Genomic DNA, 18,098 nt, shown 5'->3' on the forward strand with positions numbered 1-18,098 from the left:
CTGGAAGCAGGAGAGAGTAAAGTCTATCATTGTTACCCATGGTATTTCTTACCTTTAGATTACTGGAAGCAGGAGAGAATAAAGTCTATCATTGTTACTCATGGTATTTCTTACCTTTAGATTACTGGAAGCAGGAGCAAATAAAGTCTATGCCATTCTTACTCATGGTATTTTTTCTGGGCCAGCCATCTCTAGAATCAACAATGCTAGCTTTGAAGCAGTTGTTGTTACAAACACAATACCTCAAGACAACCACATGAATGAATGCAGCAAGATACAGGTAAAGTAGCTATAAATTCTTATTAAAGGCTGTAAAATTCTCATCAGATTTTTGTTCTTGTAATAACTGTTTTGTCACTCTTCAAAACTCATTTTTAGTTATAGTTGAGAGATGAATTGAGACATGGTACAAATAACATAAAACTAATGTTTTCAGTTTTATATATTTATATACTACACAATAGATTTGAAAATATTGATTAGAAAAGTTGAATTACTATAAGATCCACACTGTGTGTGAAATATCAGACATAAATTTGTTTAATCATATAACATCATTCTGACTGAATGTGAACAATAAATGTTATAGCTAATCAGAATATTCAGGTGGAAAGCTAGCATATTTAATATAACATGTTATTATATTCAGTTGGAAAGCTAGCGTGTGTAACTTATTTACTAGTTGGAGTACCCGTCCTCTAAATGGAAGTAACACAAATTCTTGATGAATGAAAGGTTGTTGTAGGATGTAAGAAGTTTTTTCTCTTATGTGTAATTGTAAAAAATTTAACAAAAACTGCAAAATGCAAACTGAAAATTTTTAAGCATCTCCTCCATGGACCAAATAAACCACCATACCAAATTTGGTGAAGGTCCATCCACAGGAAGTGAGGTAGTGATAAAATTTCCCAAAAACTTCAAAACCAAAAAATGTAAAACCTAACATTTGTATGTTTTTCCCATGGACTCAGAAAATCCAAATTTGATGAAGGTTCGTGTACACCCTGCAAAGTTGTTACATGGACGTATGATAGACAGTACTATTTTATCTGTATAGATTTAGATGGTAAACTAGCATGTTTAATATAACTTGTTAATATATTTAGAATAAAAGCATGTTTAATATAATTTTAATATGTTCAGGTGGAAAGCTAGCATGTTTAATCACCAAGAGAGATCAGTAATGTGTAGATAGGTTGTTTAAGTTTATTAGCATCTTGACTGAAAAAAAAAAACTGAGTTTCTATCACCAATTTATCTGCATGAAAATGTGATGTTTTTATTTTTTATTTAAAAGAAAGTTAATATGGATTACTAGTTGTTATGCAGACTTGGCAAGTCAGTAATTATTTCAGAGCTGAAGATGTTATTGTACACAGAGATGTAACAGTTGCATTTGAAGTAGCAAAATGTCACACTGTCACATTTTGTTGTAAAAATATTTGTAATATTTTGGGTAAGCAGTTCAATGAACATCACATTGCAAAATGTGTGGCCATGGAATTTTTTAATATATACTAGCAAACGAAAACATCACAGTTATTTCAAATTTCTGCATGCAAACAAAGGTTAAATGTTTCTCAAACCAGTACTTTCGTTTGACCATTATGTTGTTTTTAACTTTTTATTATCCATGGGTTTTTTTTCCACTACTGTAATTTGAACAAATGTATGGGTGGAGTTTGTCTAGCATGCATAAATATATGGGTGTAGATAACAAAGGGTTAAAGATATATGACTAGTATAATATAACATTACTAAGATTGTCACCGAAAGCCAGTATGTTGGGAACATTGTCACTGTTTTTGTATCACAGATATGTGGTACTTACCTTTATGTTTTAAAAAACACACTTACTTAGTGAACATGAAAAAAAAGGAAAAAACTTAAGAAACTGGACAAATGCAATGAAGTAAACATTCATTTACAAAAGTTACATTGTTGAAGTTTTGATGGTAAGTAATAATGAGTGAATTATAAACCACCTGGTGATAAATATGGAGGTGGGCCATTTCTTGCTGTGAACATTTCCTGGATTGTGCTTGGTTTACACTTTATAAAATGTTGCCAGTGTCTGATTTGGTTGTAACACACATTTCAAGGATAGGTCTGCAACTCCATAGAACAGAGAGAGATTTTACTTCATATCACAGCCAAAACAATTTTTAAAAATGGGTTAAATCTTTAACAATACTCCCATTCTTACATATATCTAATGCATAGTATATCATTCTACACTGTAAGTAGGGTAAGACTATAACCCTCAAGTAAGAGAACAACACATCATCCATGCACAGTAGTCCCCTTGAGTACAATGTCTTACCACAAATCCATTTCTTTTCACACACTACTGGTTCTTAAACATGTTTTTTTAGTTTAAGGATTATGGAACTTTTGCATTTATTATTTTAAACTTTTATTTATTATGATTCATAGTCTATCTTACTTTTTCTTTCTGGTTTTTGAAAAGAAAGATACAAAACTTGTATGCATTTCTATTAGAATTCCCATATTGATTTCTCCATCAAATTATGATATTTTGAAACACGTGTCAAGAATAAGTGTAACTGACATGGTTTCTTTACCAGCATATTTTCCCATTGCTATTTACCCAGTGTACACATTTCAATAGTTAATCTCAAATTTCATCGTTGTGACAATGATGAAGTTCTTTGTAGTATAAACATATCAGATCAACCTGAAAAAAGCAATAAAAATATCAGTTATATGGGACTGGATTCTTTACATTAGGCATCTGTGATTTGCTGGTGATGAATTTGAACAATAAATAGACAGTACACAGTACACTTGTTTTAAAATATTAAAAAAAGTTGATAGTAGGTACAAAAATATTTTACTCTGTTGGTTAAAATAGTTGTAGCTAAAGCTTTAATATTTTTTTGGCTTGTCAAAAGTTTATATGAGTGGGTTCAATTATTTTAGAACACTTTGACAAGACAAATTATTATTCTTTATCTCTGTTTAACAATACTACTCTGAAACTTATCCTAGATATTGCCCCTTACAACTACACTAACAATCATGCAGTCTGACTTCACTAACTTACCTTAGCTTCTTGCAATCTGTATCTGCAGATATTTATAACATATGACAGAAAAATGTTGAAATATCTAACCCTCTTGTGAGAACAATATTCACCTAACAAGAAAAACTTAGAAAATTTGAGTAACATTGTGTCAACAATATTACTAACACCATGCACAACATGACCCATACAGGGTTACATAGCAAAAGGTGTCATAACTATCACTTTTAAAATAATTAACTTTTAACACCCTTGATATGAAAACTAAATGATCATTAAAAATTAAATCACTGAATAAACCAAATAATAACTCTTAAACTAAACAATCTTGTATATCAAACAAAAAAAGAACAGAAATGGTTTTCTGGATTGGCTTAGTTATTAATTCGTTCCTGTATCCATGTTTCTGACACCTATTAAGGCTCTGATACTCCATGGATTGGCTTAGCTATGAATTCGTTCCTGTATCCATGTTTCTGACATCTATTAAGGCTCTGATGCTCCATGGATTGGCTTAGTTATGAATTCGTTCCTGTATCCATGTTTCTGACACCTATTAAGGCTCTGATACTCCATGGATTGGCTTAGTTATGAATTCGTTCCTGTATTTCTGATGCTCCACAATGGGAGTCATCTGTTATTGTTTTCAGTGGAAAGTGGAGGCATACAGCTAATAATGTTACAGCCATCATGAACCAAGTAATTGGTTCTATATTTTCTAAAGTACAGGATTTCTGATTTCATACTTCTGTTGCTCTAGTTGACCCTGCCTTGTTTTTTGATGATTTTCACTTGCTGTTCTAACCTGCTTTTACTTGTCATTCTTTCTTTCCCAATGAAGAACAGATGTCACTTTGTTCTCTACACAGTTACTTTCATAGGTGTTTAACGTTTTTTTTCTCCAGTTGTTTTTTCCCCAGAACTTTACTGCATGAACCTCTTCTGCCTTCTATTTCACCTTCCATTAATATTCATGTCCATGCCAATACCTTTTTCCATTGACTTTGTACTGAACTCCAGTTGCCTTATCCTCCTAGACCTTAGAATTTTATTGTTGGGCACTTCATCATGTTTCTTGTTTTTTGTCCATTGAATTGTTTCTTCTAACTTAGGGATCTCTTCATCCTCATTCTTTGTATCTCTCTTGCCCTTATCCTGCTGTTCTTCACCTCACTCTAACTCAGCTAATTTCATATCTGCCCACACTTTACACCTTCTCTCAAAGGCTCTGTATTACAACCCTGAATATTCATTGGGTTGGAAAGTGGTGGTTATTCTCATGTACCCGTTCTTCACCTTAGTTTCAACTTCTAAAATTATCTGCAGCATCCTAGTTAACTTGATTTCTGGGATTTGCTTGGTCAAGATGCCTGACTTCCTGGAGTTGCCTCTTGCAATTTACTTCAGGGTCCTCCATGTGGGCTCCTTCCTGTATAGAAATATTGGTAAGATAATTCTTTATTCATTAGAAACTCAGCTCATGAGAAGTATTTTCTGCTTGCTTTGTTCAATTCAAGATGTTTCTAAGATTTCTCTTCTGTTGGAGAATCTTAGGGTTGTCCCCTCTTATGCTCCTCATCCTTTCGATTATCGTTGATGTTTCCATCTCACAGGGTTGGGTGTGGTTAGATCATGGAGGTGACATGTTTCTATAAACATCCCTCAGCTTTGGTGTGGTGGGAGCTCCAATTTGTGTTCCTGTGGACTTCCTTTGTAGAAGACCTTTGGTTCATACAGGTACTCTCTTATAAGCTTTTTTTGTCATTTGCAACCTTATTAGTTCTGTGCTTGGTGCCCAGAGTGGGCTGTATCTGCTTTGCAGGTTGTGAATAATGGGGACAGGACCCTCAATCCCCATATGAAGTTTTATCTCCATTTTTTCGTTTCAATTGAAGACTGGTAATTGGTGACCTGTCATTGTTCTATTGTCCTTGAACCATCTTCTTGTAATTTCTCAGTTTGAGAGTGATGATTTCCTCAGCTTGTGAAGGGTTTTTATTTTCCTAAGGAGAACCAGTCAATATTTTAGATGCATTTTTTTTCCAAATCCAGTTTATTGAAAGCCCATTTCATTTTGTGATTCATCCACAACAGTTGAATTTTCCTATTCCAGGTCCTTCTCTTTGAGTTGGATATGGCCCCATGTATTTTCGCTTGGGTTTTGGGAATATTTGCATTAAGAATGCATTTTAAACAGGTGTTTTATACATACATAAAATATCAATCAGTGTGGGTAATGTGTTCTTACATTAGCATTGTGTCATATTATATCTGAGTCTAATGTGAAAACGTTTTTAATGTCAAACCTAATGATATTTAATGGAAGTTATACATTCTAAAAGTAAAAACCATGGTTATTTTTGAATCTCATTTCCTGTATGAAAGTCATAATGCATATCACTATGACGACTTATAGAATATGCTAAATCACAAACTTCTGAAATAAAAACTAGTTTTAAGGTTAAAGTGAGATTTTAATTCACCTTAATTACAAACTTTGAATTTTGGCATGTTAGATTTAAATTGAAGTTTAATGGAGAGCATGCAGTGCTTGTGTATTTCTCATTCTAATGTAATATTTCATTGTTAGCTGAATGACTTAATATTATTTATAGGATTATTATTAACTTTCTGATCTTGCATTTATACTTTTTGCTTGTTTGTTAGTTTTGGTAAAATATTGCATGCTCTGCAACACTTGTAATTATTTATTATAAATAGGTGAGTCAAACACAAGTAAATGATCCATACATTACTCCAAAAAATTAAGAGAAAATATTCTTGATTACAAGTAAATAGACAACAGAATTTAAATTCGTACTTACGTAGAGCTTACTTCATTTACTGCATCAGTTAAAAGTCGGTGTGCAGATAACTACAATTTGTGGAACATGAATACTTTTAGATCCAAATTAGATTTAGTATTTGACACATCATTCAGACCACCAACTTATCTTTGTACTGTCCACTACTGGAAGGGACAACATATTGCATTGTACTGAGTAACTTCAGTTGATTTCACTGTTATAACACTCACTGTAAAGTGATGTACAAAAAGAATAGGGTGAAACAACTTCTTTTTTATGTAAAATATATATGGAAGACTCAGCATGTAATTACTCTGAGTAATTGTAATCCTGCTGTTTATTGTTATTTCTGTGTCATTGAAAAACTGTAAAAAGTAAAGGTATAAAAATGTGAGCAATTTAAGTAGTAACTAGTTTAGAAAAATGTGAGTTAAAAGCTATTGGAGCAGATATAGATGCTATTGGTAATTTTAGGAGTAATTTACTTGTCTGAAAGACTTGCATTAGTCAACACCAGACACTCATCAACAAGTGTTGGCCACCTCCATCTAGTTTTGGTACAGTCTAAATCTGTGAGACATGGTATTGGTCATTTTTTTAACCTATGTTATAGAAATTCTCTCTCATTCTCTATTAATCTAATACTGTGGTGTTGCATAATGAACCAAGACTTTAATGTTCATGTTGTGTTATGTGGAATTTAAACCTGGACTTGTTGCTGGCATTCAATGGTCTCTATGGTTCTTTCTTTCTTTACAATCTTGGAAGTATTATACCAGCTAAACATCCTGCTGTAGGACAGAATAAAGTGTGATAACACCTGTGAAATGTTATGTCAATGTAAAATAGAGCACTAAATCCACCCTCTAGAAGACGTGTACAATTATTTATCCTCACACCATAACTGAATTGCTTTCAAAATGTCCATACATCTTTACTTCAGCCAGCAGATAGTCCATTGTGTAAGTTCTGTATGTCTGTTATCTTTCCATGCTATAATTGAACTGCCTTTGGAATAAACACATGCTGTTCTGACTATGTCACTCATCTCAGTCTTCTCAGGCACGTTATAGTAGTACTAGGTCCGTAATAGTGTTATATCAAATTCTGATGACTTTGACAAAACAAACATACTCTGTAGTGCTTCTTATCAACTGCCAGAGTGAAACCTGTCTTATGAATCTGTAATAGTGTTATAACAAATTCTGATGACTTTGACAAAACAAACATACTCTGTAGTGCTACCTATCAACTGCCAGAGTGAAACCTGTCTTATGAATCTGTAATAGTGTTATAACAAATTCTGATGACTTTGACAAAACAAACATACTCTGTAGTGCTACCTATCAACTGCCAGAGTGAAACCTGTCTTATGAATCTGTAATAGTGTTATAACAAATTCTGATGACTTTGACAAAACAAACATACTCTGTAGTGCTTCCTATCAACTGCCAGAGTGAAACTTGTCTTATGAATCTGTAATAGTGTTATAACAAATTCTGATGACTTTGACAAAACAAACATACTCTGTAGTGCTACCTATCAACTGCCAGAGTGAAACCTGTCTTGTGAATCTGTAATAGTGTTATAACAAATTCTGATGACTTTGACAAAACAAACATACTCTGTAGTGCTACCTATAAACTGCCAGAGTGAAACCTGTCTTATGAATCTGTAATAGTGTTATAACAAATTCTGATGACTTTGACAAAACAAACATACTCTGTAGTGCTTCCTATCAACTGCCAGAGTGAAACCTGTCTTATGAATCTGTAATAGTGTTATAACAAATTCTGATGACTTTGACAAAACAAACATACTCTGTAGTGCTACCTATCAACTGCCAGAGTGAAACCTGTCTTGTGAATCTGTAATAGTGTTATAACAAATTCTGATGACTTTGACAAAACAAACATACTCTGTAGTGCTACCTATAAACTGCCAGAGTGAAACCTGTCTTATGAATCTGTAATAGTGTTATAAAAAATTCTGATGACTTTGACAAAACAAACATACTCTGTAGTGCTTCCTATCAAATGCCAGAGTGAAACCTGTCTTATGAATCTGTAATAGTGTTATAACAAATTCTGATGACTTTGACAAAACAAACATACTCTGTAGTGCTACCTATCAACTGCCAGAGTGAAACCTGTCTTATGAATCTGTAATAGTGTTATAACAAATTCTGATGACTTTGACAAAACAAACATACTCTGTAGTGCTTCCTATCAAATGCCAGAGTGAAACCTGTCTTATGAATCTGTAATAGTGTTATAACAAATTCTGATGACTTTGACAAAACAAACATACTCTGTAGTGCTACCTATCAACTGCCAGAGTGAAACCTGTCTTATGAATCTGTAATAGTGTTATAACAAATTCTGATGACTTTGACAAAACAAACATACTCTGTAGTGCTACCTATCAACTGCCAGAGTGAAACCTGTCTTGTGAATCTGTAATAGTGTTATAACAAATTCTGATGACTTTGACAAAACAAACATACTCTGTAGTGCTACCTATAAACTGCCAGAGTGAAACCTGTCTTATGAATCTGTAATAGTGTTATAACAAATTCTGATGACTTTGACAAAACAAACATACTCTGTAGTGCTTCCTATAAACTGCCAGAGTGAAACCTGTCTTATGAATCTGTAATAGTGTTATAACAAATTCTGATGACTTTGACAAAACAAACATACTCTGTAGTGCTTCCTATAAACTGCCAGAGTGAAACCTGTCTTATGAATCTGTAATAGTGTTATAACAAATTCTGATGACTTTGACAAAACAAACATACTCTGTAGTGCTACCTATCAACTGCCAGAGTGAAACTTGTCTTGTGAATCTGTAATAGTGTTATAACAAATTCTGATGACTTTGACAAAACAAACATACTCTGTAGTGTTACCTATCAACTGCCAGAGTGAAACCTGTCTTATGAATCTGTAATAGTGTTATAACAAATTCTAATGACTTTGACAAAACAAACATACTCTGTAGTGCTTCCTATCAACTGCCAGAGTGAAACTTGTCTTATGAATCTGTAATAGTGTTATAACAAATTCTGATGACTTTGACAAAACAAACATACTCTGTAGTGCTACCTATCAACTGCCAGAGTGAAACTTGTCTTGTGAATCTGTAATAGTGTTATAACAAATTCTGATGACTTTGACAAAACAAACATACTCTGTAGTGTTACCTATCAACTGCCAGAGTGAAACCTGTCTTATGAATCTGTAATAGTGTTATAACAAATTCTAATGACTTTGACAAAACAAACATACTCTGTAGTGCTTCCTATCAACTGCCAGAGTGAAACTTGTCTTATGAATCTGTAATAGTGTTATAACAAATTCTGATGACTTTGACAAAACAAACATACTCTGTAGTGCTACCTATCAACTGCCAGAGTGAAACTTGTCTTGTGAAATTCACATCATACTCATGGAATTTGTTCACTGATAATCACTCAAGTTCACAAATTCTCCATGTTCTGTAGCATACAGACAAGTCTGATAATGTGTGCAATCCTCCCAATATGGGCTCTCTTGTCTGTGTATTTATCGTAACTTGAACTTTTTGCCACCCATGGGTAATTGTCACATGATTATGTAGAAACAAAAACATTTATATGATCAGTAAGACAGTAAATAGTAAATTTTGAAGGGTTCTGTAAGTGTATGTACACAGTGTGCCAAAATGGCCATACATGAACAGAACAACAAATGCAACAAACTTAACAGTTATTTTTGAAATTTATTAGTTTGAATTTGCACATGATTGTCAGTATTTTCCACATAATTTTTGGAGCAGTTCAAATCATTAAGACATTTAGCACAGCGAGTTTACTAACAGCACAATTTTTTTCTTGCTTAAGCTATAGAGCAAACTTAGTATTTTATTATTTTGTGTCTTTGCAGTGCATTGATGTCTCAACCATCCTGGCTGAAGCCATCCGGCGCACTCACAATGGGGAGAGTGTTACGTACTTGTTTAGGCATGTCCCAATGTAACTGTTTTCATAGAGAAAGATTTTAGTATTAAACGCATGTGTGGACAGAATGTGTTTTGTGTCAATTTTTGAACATATTATATGTCTTGTTATGAAAAACTGTAACTATTCAAGATACAGCATGAACATTAACAAGTGTTTGATGGTAAAACAACTTGTCTTTGTATTTCACTGATACTGACATACATGAGATATTGAATTCCCATGACCTTAGTAACCTTGTTCATTTAAATATGTTGGAGAAATGAGAAAGGTGAAAAGTATATTGTGCCTTGTTCAGAGTGTGAGTTGTTTATTTTACAGTAAGGATTACTTTCACTTATATATATGTACATGTTTTTTTCTCTATGAATTGTAATTTTATCTTTTGAAAATAATGGTAAGTATTCCTCAAATATGATTTTTAGAAAATTACCTCAAATATCTATACTAAAATAGTAAAACGTGTATTTCTAATCATAGCTAAGGCTATCCTTGTAATATTTTTGATTAATTGTTTCTGAACAGTGATCACTTTAAGGTAACATGCAGAATATTTTGTGGTATTTGGGTTTTTGATAGTTGGCTTACCGTATTGGTTACATTGTTAATAACAGTAAGATTTAAAGAATTGTCATTATTTTTTTATTGTACCATATATGTTGTCATATATCAAATTGAAAGTTCCCAGTTAAACCTGTCTAAAAGTCTATATTATTTTTTTCAAGATTCATGTATACATTTGATTTTCCAAAGGAATAAAGTTCAAGTGTTTATGTCCTGCTTATATGAAAAGTATTTCTCAGTGAATAAAAGCAGTGAATATTAGTAGCAATATTAAAATATATTTTATAATAACTGTATAACACTACCTTTGTAAACCTTTACTTCATTTATCACAAGTTTTCATTTTATGGTTTGTCACTTTCGTTGGGTTTTTTATAACACATTATAAAGTGATAAGAACTATTGCATTTTTTTAGGTTTTATCATGCTGTTAATATAAAACAGTTTGTTCTATTTGTTGTGTGCACATCTCTGTCATACTGTAGACAAAATAACCAAAATTATATATTTATTTAGCATAATAAAAATCCTTATTCCATGAAGTGTGGTTGTGTAATAAGATATTATAGTTTTCAGTTGTGGTGATACAGTTTCTGTGTTTGGCAGTATTTTAAAAATTAACCATGATTTCTTACTTGAACTTGCATTAAAAATAACTAGTTTTTCAAGTGTTGAAAAACTTACTAAAAATTAATATAAATTATGTATTGTAATTTTAAAGAAAAAAGTTAACTATGGGAGTATATGTAGAATTAACCATACATTAATAATAATAATAATATGTATATATCTTTAGTTTGACCATTTATGCCATTAAAGTTTTTAAAAACCAAGAGGTAGCACAAAGAACAATTACTTCTTTCAATGGGATATTAGAGTGTAGTGACTTAATATCAAAACAGATTTGGAGAAAATCAGATTTCTGAAGTATTCAGACATATCAAACTGTCTGTACTGTTTATTTGTTATTGGTAAATGGTTTTGTAAACTTCCAGAAATGTTATACAGTTTATGATTATACATGTTTATGTAAGATTCAATAGGTCTAAAAGGCTAGTTTTATGAATTATAGGTAACTCATAAAGTATCCCACATTGTGAACCAATGAGGCTGATGATGTGATAAGCTACTTTAGATATAGTTCTGCTCGTCTCAGGTTTTAACGTACTATATAATTTATTTTTCTTCAGCATAGGATCATAGGTGGGCTCTTCAGGTATTTTACTGTATTAAAATATATGATTGACTTTATCCGTGAATTTATATCTAAAGTTATGATACTACTGCCTTTATCAGGCTTTTAAGAAAATCATGTGCTTTAGAGAGCTTAACACTACAGAGCCTTAGATTCCAGAGCAATAAATTATGTAGTGAATTGGTTAACTTGAAGTATTTCTTGATTTAATTAATTGTGCAAGAAAATATCAAAAATGTATCTTAGTTTCACAAGTGTAATAATATTTGCTTAACCAAATACAATATAAGAAGGAATCTATCCTAACTTTAATAAGTTAAGTATTATCATACTAAGAATTGCTTCAATATAACAAAGCAGCATTTCTTGTTAATTTATTCATAATCATTTCATGCATGTATTAGTAACTGTTTCATAACATTTTTGCTATTACTGAATAGTAGATCTGCACCTTCGTCAAAAACAGCATGACTCACATCAGAAATATAAATTCATGTGAAATGTTTTGTAAAAACTTTATAGAACTGATAGCTATTACCTGACACCACTGCCAAAAAGAGTTTTGTGCATAGCCTTGAACCACACTCCCACCTCTACACTTATAAAATTGAACTGTTCCAGTCTAAATGCAGCCAACCAATGGGAGGGTGAGATATCCTCCATGATCAGCAGACCTCATCATTCTTTCCACAATACTGCTTGTGATTTATTTGTTTTAAGTGTGAATCATGAGCTGTTGTTTAAAATGTAATAACTTATTAAAAATACAATATTTAATATTTACATACAGCCGGTATTAATACTAAAGCTCACAGTGTTTTAATATCTTCTGTGAGGCCCTCAGGAGTTATTTACAAGACATTTGTTTTCATTATGTAAATATTTTGGAATTCATGGTATTTCTTTGGTGCTCACATAATTTGCAGCCTAGCATGGCCAAGTTGTTAGGGCACTTGACTCACAGTCTAGGGGATCACAAGTTTAAATCCCCATACAATCAAACATGTTCCCCCTTTCAGTCATGAAGGCATTATAATTTGATAGTCAATTTCACTATTCATTGGTAAAGAAGTGCCTCAAGAGATGGCAGTGGGGATGCTAATGACTAGTTGCCTTCTCTCTAGTCTTGCACTACTAAACGAGAGTTGGCTAGTACAGATAGCCTCGTGTAGCTTTGCACAAAATTCAAAAACAAACAAATCTAGGTTGCTGCTTGCTGCTAGAAGAAGGTTAAATTGAGTATTTTACTTGTGCATCCCATTGCATCCAAAAGGAGAAACTGTGAAAAAAGGAAATTTTTATTCTTTAGTTGAAAGGGCATCAAAAACTTGTTTGTCTCTTTTTAACAGTCTTCTCCACCTTTCTTTACAGGTTGATGCAGCCATCCTTATCTCTAGAACTATAAAAACAAAAGTCATATCAACTTTTACTTGTGCAGTATTCAAGAAGTCGACTCACTTTTATACCATAAAATCACTTGCAAACATTACTTAAACTAAAAGCTACAATACAAATTACCCAAGAAGCCAAGGTCCATTTTTAGGGTCCAATGAACAGTGCTTCCTGTAAGAGAGTAGACCCCAAGGAACACATCCAGGGTGGTAACCTTGCAGAGAACTTTACAGAAAGGTATTTATAATGCCACCATATTCCAAATTTGTTTCCAAATCTGGAGTTGTCATGATCACACAGTTGTGCATAATATATGGGAATGGGATTCTGAACTAATGACCAAAATGTGATTTCCATTAAAGAATTTGTGAGCTAATTGTTTCATAAAATCTTAAAGATGATTATGGTAACTGTAATTCACATTATCCTTATTTATTCTTATATGAATAACATTGAAATTTAGATTCATTAGTAATAGTCATGGTAAATATCATGACACAGAATGCTTTCTTGATAACTGAGAATTTTTAATATAGTATTATGTAGTCATTTTTTCTTTAATTCTGTTTCTAAATCTGTGTGAATGTGATTACCATATATTTCTGGCATAATAACCACGTGATAGAATGCTAGTATCCTGTGTAGTCCATAATAATCATGGCATGTTAAAAGATGCACTGATAATGTGCATGTCACTTTCTGCAGCTTAGTACAGAGGTAGTAATTATACTTTTCTACTCTATGTCACTACCATCCTGCATAAAATACACAGCTGTAGTGCACAAATTCATATTTCTTTGGCAGTAGCATTCATTGTTGCAAGGTACAGTTTTCTTACTGCAGTGACAATTTCCATCACATCTTTTCTTGTACTTCACAATGTTCCCAAGATTGGCTGGAAGTGAATTCCTAGTCATTCTAATAGGTCTCAACTCACTACTACCCCAGAGTACCCATATAAATTATGTTAATATGGTTAGGGAATGTAATATGATTTGCTGAGAATAGTTGGCAGAGCAACATGTATTGTGTGCTATTCCAGTGCAATATCTGTGAAAGAGAGACCAAGAAGCAGGCCAGTTTTCCTTTTGGGTTCTCAAGCTAATGAGTGTGCCACTTTCACTCCAGAGGCTTGGATAGACAATGCCTTGCTGGAAGCAATTAGGTTATCAGAGATGATCTCTTCTGTATATGGGAGACAGCAAATGCTCTAAATTGTTCTGTATCAACAAAAGCAAAGACCTCCATAACTTTGTTTTGTCCAATCCATATATACAACTAGTGTTACTTGTTTCCTGTGAAGGCATGAAAGTAGGAAAACAGACACTTGTCCTTTTGCAGTGCAGAATCCAGCTGGTGAATATGTATAAAGGGGTTTGGTTCTGTTCTAATCCATAAATCATTTGCTGCAGAATGTTTTGTGCAATAGTACATGCTCAACACAACATCAATACTATTTGCATGGATGATAATTCGTTGGAAGTCCAGAACTTTTGCCCTGTGTAATACATACATCATCTGCATATCAGCTTCACCTGAGTACTTGTAATTGGTTGACATTCACCATCACAGTGTACAATTGGTCAGTGGATCTTCCAGTGGCTTTTCTTTGCGATGACAGTTGCTGGAATTCCATTGACACCAGTGTTGTTGATTCCTTGAAGCAAATGACACATTGTTTCTTGCTGTTGTACTAAGGAACCATAGAGTGACATGTCTACAAGAATGGATTAAGCGCCTGCTGATCATTAGAGTAATTTTCAGATAAATTTGCATCTTCAAGTAGTGTGTTATGTCGTTCTTTATGCTCTTGTACATTTTCATCAGCAGATAATTGTTTCTGTGCAGTGGATGACATTTGGGCCTCATATTCACCAGGGAAGTGTATTTTTCGAAATCATTATTCAGCCTTTCTCATGTTTCATCCTGATGGACACTGACCTCTATTCTGAGGGTAGCTACAGTAACTTTATAAAATGTCTTTTGATGTGTCTGACTTATGCCATAACAAATTTTGCATAGTCTGTGCTAGAATGCTTAAGTCTCTTGCTGCTCTAGGTACATGATTGAATACCAGTAAAACTGGTACTTGGAACAGGTTGTTATTCTTTTGATCAGTCGTTGTGGATCTGCAAAACCAATATCTAGTATACTAGCTATCTAATCGTGTGTTATCATGAGTGTATACCATAAAAATGAGTAGTGAAAGAAGATACATTGGAAGAAAAAAAATCAGTAAATATCATGTAATGATTGTGTCATCAGATTATTCGTCAAGATCAGGACCTACAGAATACTAGATCAGAGAAAGTTTCACATAACGTCAATCATACATGATCATTCCTTGCAATATTCATAAAGTGGTTCTGTATATAGTACCTGAGAGGCAATGAAACTAATTTGTTGTATAATACAAGTTTATCTGCAAATAACAATATGTCAACAGTATAAAATAGTACAAGTTTGAGTGCCGGTATTCTTAAATAACTAACAGGCTATATAAAATATAATCTATAAATCTTTTCACATTCACAATAATTTTTGGAACCAAACTAAACTCATCCTATTAAGAAGATCCTGAATTTGGTGGTAAATTTGCGATTGGGTGGTATTACAAATATCCCTCTGTAAAGATCCCTATAAATTTACCCTGAATGTATTCTTTAGGGCCTATAGTAAGGGAAAAATGGCATCACCCTACAGCAAGCCGCGGTCATTGGATCCCCCTTGGCTTTCTGGGTAGTCCGTACACTCGTTGCAGTGTTAATCTAACCCTTTTATCAGAAGTAGTCTAAGAATCAATGCTGTAAGGATGCAATTTACAACAAAATACCCTTTAACAAATAATGTCTATTATCTTTTAAACTACATAACCTTTTAATAAATGAAAAACATGATAACGGTCTTGATTTTCAATTAGAAAATCACCTAAGTACAAAGTAAACAAAGGCGCACAAATCCCCTTCAGTCATCATTGGTTTAAACCAAATGACCAACCTTCTGGTGTGTTGAACAGTGATCAGAAAATAGAGCAAGTTAATTCTGCTGGTCATCACTACCTGATAGTTCATAAAGGAAGGAATACTACTTTTTTCAGTTCTTGGCTATGTATATTAGTGACTGATAAGATATGTACAGTAATAACCAAACCATGCATTACATATATTGTGTTTCATAATATCACATGGTGGCTTACAATGAAAGTTTGGCGACACTTGACAATGTATCGACCACCCTACCTGGTGGTAATGAGGAAATTTTTGTCAGTGGTACAGCCGAACACTGGAACACTCTATCACACATTTTGATATTTCAATATCTGAGTCGTCAGTGATTACCAGGTAAGTTCTTGCATCCTTTTATCATCAGCTTCTGTGATTACTGAAAGCCCCATCTTCATCAATCATAGTTCAGCCTCCAACATCTGGGTGCATAAGATTATTCTGTAGTGTATGGTTGCAGCTTATTCCCATTTTTGGCTTTAATGAGAGTAGACATGGGTAATAATATCATAGCAAAAATTGACCATGAAATGTTGGTAGTATGATGCAAATTTCTAAGACTCTGGAACTGTCACAGTTTTCGTACGTTTCATTGAGATACCTTTTTATCAATGATATGATTAAGAAACTACTGATTTGTTGATAAATGATCAATTCCCCCTTTCAACTTTAATCCTTCCATTTGCATCTACTGTAAAACGTGAGAAAATTCATAATAGCAGATTATAACATTTAATCAAACACCAAGACATCATCCACATATACCAGGTATGTATCCCATTGCACACCTTTAAATGCTAGTTACATCAGCTATTCAAAGATAATCAGGGCATTATACAGTCCAACGAGCATGACCCTGAATCCAAACAACCCATATTGAGTGCTGAAAGCAATTTTGGCTCTGCTCTTATCATCCAGCTCATCTTACTAGTACCTGTAGACCAGGTTTAATATGTTAAACCATAAGGAGCCTTTTAGCAAAACTATATATACATGTCATGGTGTTCACCCAGTGAAGATTAACACAGAACCTGTGGCAACCATCTTTCGTGACAATTACCACTGAAGGCTACCACACTCATACTGAACGAGTACAACATTTTGCATTACATTAAGAGTGAAGTATTTGTAATATTGTTGTATTTTTGTCACTATTTGTTCGTAAAATCGAGGTAAGAACTTCTGTTTCATTGAGAGTTTCAATTTTTGGTAATACTTTACTGGGACTACTCTAATATTACTAGGCTTTAATATATATTTTCCACTCCTTTTACTTTAAAAGTTAAGCTTACGGAATTTTTCTGTGGCTCCATGACTGGAACAAGACATTGTTTAACCAAATTTTTAACTTTCTCCATCAGCTAATTTGGTTAAGTGGAGATATCGATTACGCAGCTTCTTGTATCATTCTCTTGCAGGAATAATACTGCTATTTTAATAGGGTACTAAATTGTTTTTTGGTCAATCAGGCAGGAACTATTCATTGGTAAACTGATCTGACAGGCACCAGTCACTGTGTTCTTGTGTTAACAACTTATGCTTGTTATGAGATCTAAGAGAAGAAAGCTGGGATCTGGGAAAGCAGATTTTACAAATATTTTTTCAGTGGATATTACAGAGATTTCCTACATACTTCAACAAGGATATTTTACCAGTGTATTAATGTAACATGTTGTGGAAATTTAAACAGTTTACACTAAAATTATGTGTAACTTTGTTTATTTTATTTTGTCTCATTTTAGAGGAACTCTTGTACTCCTGCAAATTTTAGTTAAAATTTAGCTTAAGCTGCCATTACATTCATGTAATTTAAGGTTTGCACCATAAGATTCTTGTCAGCAAATTAGGGTTACTTATGTTTACCATATATGGATAGGTTTTAGTTTTCTTAGTAGTGCGCTGGCTCTGATATTGTTAGAATTGTTTATTTTTCAGTGAAAGTGTTTTTATCATCAGAGGAACCCATAGTAGAGACTTGGATTTTACTATTTGAGTGTATTATTTTACTTAGGTTGACTAAAGTGAGAGTTTGATGTAGTTTATCCTATTGTCATCTAGGATGGGATTATTTTTCATTTGCTTAGTAACTGTA

General features: G+C 33.2%; 1 protein-coding gene across 3 annotated transcripts in view; it reads left to right on the plus strand.

The window, feature by feature from the left end:
• The window catches only part of LOC143230046 (ribose-phosphate pyrophosphokinase 2), a 49,357-nt gene that overhangs the window by 23,410 nt on the left and 7,849 nt on the right, over positions 1-18,098 (plus strand). Inside the window, exons 6-7 of one of the 3 annotated variants that reach the window (XM_076463008.1) lie at positions 121-280; positions 9,780-9,856. In XM_076463008.1, the coding sequence (XP_076319123.1) occupies positions 121-280; positions 9,780-9,856 (237 nt within the window). Of the gene's footprint in view, positions 1-120; positions 281-9,779; positions 10,960-18,098 lie in introns of those variants that run through there. The other 2 variants (XM_076463006.1, XM_076463007.1) reach the window with 2 other exon arrangements.

Source organism: Tachypleus tridentatus, chromosome 10, assembly GCF_004210375.1.
Source record: "Tachypleus tridentatus isolate NWPU-2018 chromosome 10, ASM421037v1, whole genome shotgun sequence".
Classification (NCBI taxonomy): domain Eukaryota; kingdom Metazoa; phylum Arthropoda; class Merostomata; order Xiphosura; family Limulidae; genus Tachypleus; species Tachypleus tridentatus.